Source organism: Cebus imitator, unplaced genomic scaffold (genome assembly GCF_001604975.1).
Source record: "Cebus imitator isolate Cc_AM_T3 unplaced genomic scaffold, Cebus_imitator-1.0 Scaffold296, whole genome shotgun sequence".
Lineage (NCBI taxonomy): Eukaryota > Metazoa > Chordata > Mammalia > Primates > Cebidae > Cebus > Cebus imitator.
This window is the reverse complement of record NW_016107611.1, coordinates 758821-763776: the sequence shown is the minus strand read 5'-3', so window position 1 is coordinate 763776 and position 4956 is coordinate 758821. Positions and strand designations below refer to the sequence as shown.

The window sequence follows — 4956 nt, the reverse complement described above, 5'->3', positions numbered from 1 at the left end:
AAAAAAAAAGAAAAAAATTAGGAAAGTCAGATTCCCACACTCAGGGAACCATTTAAAGAGCTACAAAGCCTTAAAACTCCAAGGTCACAAAGATACTCCAGAGGGAGGCTGTCCTCACCCACTGACAGCAGGTTCCTAAAGTTCTCCACCATCACATCACGGTATAGCTTCCTCTGGGCAGGGCCCAGTAGCCCCAACTCCTCCTCCGTGAAGGCCACAGCCACATCCTTGAAGGTCACTGCTTCCTATGACAAAAACACATGACCTCAATCTTACAACCAGTGTCCACTGGAAGACAGGTAACACTAAGAAGGTGAAGAGAACAGTTGGAAAGTTGTCCTGGATTCCCAGCTGTTTGTAGACTTTCCAGCCCTTCTCCTGTCTTGCCAATGCCATACACTGACTTACCAGAAGTGCTGCTATGAAAAAGAAAACTTTGTCTATTTACTGGGTGCTCTCAATGAGTACTCTTATAAGAAAATTTCCAAGAACTATTACCTCCTGAACCTAAAACATTGCCAATTTCCTCAGAAATGTTTACCAGTTTAGTCCCAACAGTGTTTGATAGCACCTGCCTTCCTACTGAGGTAGGAGCCAAGTAAGCAGTGTTTTATGTGGAAATAAACCTAAAGGGCATGTCAGGTTTCTGAATGAAAGACTTTCTCTCTGTTCTCCTGTCTTGGTCTTTCACTTGAATATAATACACTGATCCCAGATCTTTAGTTTTTCATGTGAACTTGAGCAGGTTCCTCATTTTTCACAGTCCCTTTTCTATTTATGTTCAAAATGAAGACAAAACAAAGAACCTCCTCGTATAGCTGCTGTGAGGTACCAATACAGGGACAGAGTGCAAGTGCTTGGCAAATCCTTTACCACCACCAGGCATTTTAAATTAAGGTCACATACTACTTTGACTAAAAAAAAAAATTCAAAGGAAAAAAAGACCAGTAAATAAAATATACACAGGGTATGACTGAGGCATGAGGAAGACAGAATCTAGCTCTTGTAGTGAAAAAGTCTAACAGTGTTTTTTCTGTGTGAAGTAGCTGTGAAATCCTGATGCACTGTGCCCTATTTGAATATTCTATCAAAAAACATCTGAAGTACCACACACAAAACATACCTTTTCAATTCTAATACCTAATGTTAAGGATTTTAAAAGGCAGTATTTTTCAAAATTGATTTTTTCAAAAAAGTTAAATGTAAGAAAACTAACACTGTAGTTCCTAAAACAGTAAAAATCCTATATTAACTGCCTATATAGAGAGAATAGTTTAAAAACTGGATACATAAATTTGATAGAAGTATAACAAAAATAAATATATATAATTTAAGAAATGTAAAATTATGTCTACGTTATGAATGCAAATATATAATTATAAGTACATACAATGAAGAGATTACAGAAATATAAAGGCAGCCAAGTTATAAGCAGGGAAGTAGTAATGTAAAAGATATTTTTCATTTCTATTAATTTTTCTGAGATGGAGTCTCACTCTGTTGCCCAGGGTGGAGTGCAGTGGCACAATCTTGGCTCCCTGCAACCTCCACCTTCCAAATTCAAGTGATTTTCCTGCCTCAACCAACTGAGTAGCTGGGATTACAAGCAAATGCCACCACGCCCAGCTAACTTTTGTATTATTAGCAAAGATGGGGTTTCGCCATGTTGGCCAGGCTGGTCTCAAACTCCTGACCTCAAGTGATCATCCCTACCTCAGCCTCCCAAAGTGCTGGGATTACAGATGTGAGCCACCACGCCCAGTCATCATTTTTATTAATTTTTCTACTTTTATTTATAAAACAAAAATGATAAAACTAAAAGCAAAACCAGCTCAACTTAAATAAGACAAAATAAGCACCTAATACACTCAACAGGTCCTCAAATTCCTTGACTCTTCCTTGAAAAAGAAAAACCTGGTCCCATCTCTAAGTACTAAAATGGGATTTTTTAACAGGTGGAAAAGGCAAGCTGTACTCACCTTGAACATATTCATTTTTAATTCTTCCTTCTGGGGAAGTACAGAGTCCTAAGAAACTGAACTAGGAAAGAAGAGAGAAGTAAATGAAAACTGGGAAAGTATGTTGCTAATCCACATGGTCCTTCTTTAGGAATTAGAAAAGGTGTGTACTCCTTGGGGTGGCTGTAGCTGTATGTGATTTTTTAGCAGATTATGGCATGGATCCTAGATACCCATCTACTCCTTTCAGTGGCAGTTCAGAACCTGCCCAACCACACACAGTGGCCTCACTGCCCATGTGCCTGTAATTCCACGCTAGTAATTCTTCTTCTGAGTACGGTATAAATTGAGACGATATAAGTACAGTAGGCTCTGGAATTGATATGCATGGGTTAAAATCCTGACACAGGACTCACTAGCAGCATCACCTTGCGGAAATTATTAACATCTCTTTGTCTTATTTCTATCATCTCCAAGTGGTAAAGAATAACAGTACCAGGCCGGTGGATCACGAGGTCAGGAGTTCAAGACCAGCTTGGCCAACATAGTGAAACCTCGTCTCTACAAAAAATACAAAAATTAGCCGGGTGTGGTGGCAGGCGCCTATAATCCCAGCTACTCTGGGAAGCTGAGGCAAGAGAATCACTTGAACCTGGGAGGCAGAAGCTGCAGTGAGCCGAGATTGCACCATTGCACTCCAGCCCGGGTGACAGTGAGAGCCTTCATCTAAAAAAAAAAAAAGAATAACAGTACCAACTTCATCTGATTGTTGAAGGTAAAAACCTCTTACAACACAGTCAGGTATCTTATTTCTTTCCAATTGCAGTAAGTAAAAGACAGTCTATTGTTTGAAATTATCCTTAAAAATATAATTTCCACCAATAGAATATTGTAAGATAGTTGGAATTCACAGGTTGTTGCTATGTCATATCAAAGTGTCTTATAACTTCTGAAAAACTTGTTGTCTTTCCAATAATTTGCTAACTCAACGCTGAACTAATAAAACTAAGATACTGCAATTAAAAAGACAGTTTGACAGCCCATATGTAACTTAAATTGAAAAGGCAATAACCTGGCCAGGTGCAGTGGCTCACACCTGTAATCCTAGCACTTTTGGAGGCTGAGACAAGCAGATCACTTACAGTCAGGAGTTGAAGACCAACCTGGCCAACATGTTGAAACACTGTCTCTACTAAAAAGACAAAAATTAGCTGGACATAGTGGCAGGCACCTGTAATTCCAGCTACTTGGGAAGCTGAGGCACAAGAATTACTTGAACCCAGGAGGTGGAGGTTGCAGTGAGCCGAGATCGCCCCAGCCTGGGTGACTGAGTGAGACTCTGTCTCAAAAAAAAAAAAAAGAAAAAAGAAAAGGCAGGAAACCAAGTCAATATTGTTTGTTTTAAATAAAGGAATGTGTAATAAATAAATATGTGTAATAAATAAATGGCAAAATAAGAAGTGACAAAAGAAAGCTCCTATAGAACATATAAACTAATAAAGGTAGAATAAAAGATAACTAGAAAATCATTAATAGATGCTAGAAACTGGGGCAAGTTTGGTGAGGAATAAGATGGCTACATAGTCTCAAAGTATTAAGTTCAAAAGGAAAAAAGTAACCTGGCAGACATTTTATCCAAAAAAACAAAGTTGAGACCACTAGGGGGACAAACCCACAAACCAACATTTGTCTCCTCCTATGATGCACTGACAGGGATGCCTCACCACTTTTATGGCATCTTTGCTGATAATGCATAGCCTGAATTTAATCCTGAATAAATATTAAGGAAAAAAAAGAGCACTTTACAAAATATTTTGTCAATACTCTACAAAAGATATCAAGAGCAAGAAGGAAAGTCTGAGTAATCATTCTAAAGGTGACTAATGAAATAAAAAAAAAAACCTAACTGTAATGCATACAATTAGACTGGAACCTCGCCTGGGGGAATAAATTACTTTCAAAGTCTTTACTCGTAAAATGGAATAAATTTAAATACAAACTGTAGATTAGGTAACAGTAAGTTATCAATGTAATTAATTTCATTTTTATCACTATTTCTAGCTTGCTCTCAAATGCTTCAGCAAAAAGACAAAAACAAAATATAAGTAGGATGATAAAGTTGTGAAAGCGAAAAGACCAAAAAGAAAAAACTGCTCTGACAACTAACAGCAGCAACAGCCAGAACCTGGTGTTTTCAATTTATCAACAAAAACGAGACAGGTTTACTCACTGATCAAGGTGAAAAAGAAAAAAACAAGACAGCTTCTAACACAGAGAGAAATACATTCTACAGTGACAAAAATAGCCAAATAACTGCCTCTTCCATCTAAGATGACCACTTTGTTATTGGCAACAACTCCAGTCTCATGTTATTTCCCCACCTCCCACATAAAAATTACTACAATAGTCATCAAATTGCTGCTGCTTCTTGACAGCATCCAAACCAGAACAAACCCTCTTGCCTAAAACTCTCCCCAACTCAGCTAACATAAACCAAAACCCTATAACCAGGACCCTCCTAATTGCCTCTCACCAAGACACCCCATGCCATGTGTGGGCTCCTTGGATACAGCAAGCTAAAACAAACTTAATTGTCTTTGGTTACAGGTATGTTCCTGGTGATATTTGGCTGATGGTCATTAACAGAGCAAACAGGCAAAACATAAACAACTGGTGAATATGGGTTAAGAGCCTATGAGATTTCCTTACACTACTTTTTTTTTTGCAACTTTTCTATAAGTTTGAAATTATATTACAAAAAAAAGTTGGCTGGGCCCAGTGGCTCACGCCCGTAATCCCAACAATTAGGGAGGCCGAGGCAGGTGGATCACCTGAGGTCAGGAGTTCGAGACCAGCATGGCCAACACGGTGAAACTCCATCTCTACTAAAAAATACAAAAAAAGGCCGGGCGCGGTGGCTCACGCCTGTAATCCCAGCACTTTGGGAGGCCGAGGCGGGTGGATCACGAGGTCAAGAGATCGAGACCATCCTGGTCAA

At 38.8% G+C, this 4956-nt stretch overlaps 1 protein-coding gene across 7 annotated transcripts in view; it reads right to left on the bottom strand.

Moving 5' to 3' along the window:
• LOC108285293 (zinc finger protein 226) overlaps window positions 1–4956 on the bottom strand; it is a 15138-nt gene that overhangs the window by 6836 nt on the left and 3346 nt on the right. For 2 of the 7 annotated variants that reach the window (XM_017502378.2, XM_037729184.1), the window contains exons 3-4: window positions 1980–2035; window positions 119–245 (exon numbers count right to left, since the gene is read on the bottom strand). The exons of 1 other annotated variant lie outside the window; for it this stretch is intronic. In XM_017502378.2, coding sequence (XP_017357867.1) covers window positions 119–245; window positions 1980–1994 — 142 coding nt within the window. In that variant the 5' untranslated portion in view covers window positions 1995–2035. Of the gene's footprint in view, window positions 1–118; window positions 246–1979; window positions 2041–4956 lie in introns of all 7 variants that reach the window. 4 more of the 7 variants (XM_017502377.2, XM_037729183.1, XM_017502380.2 and 1 more) reach the window with 2 other exon arrangements.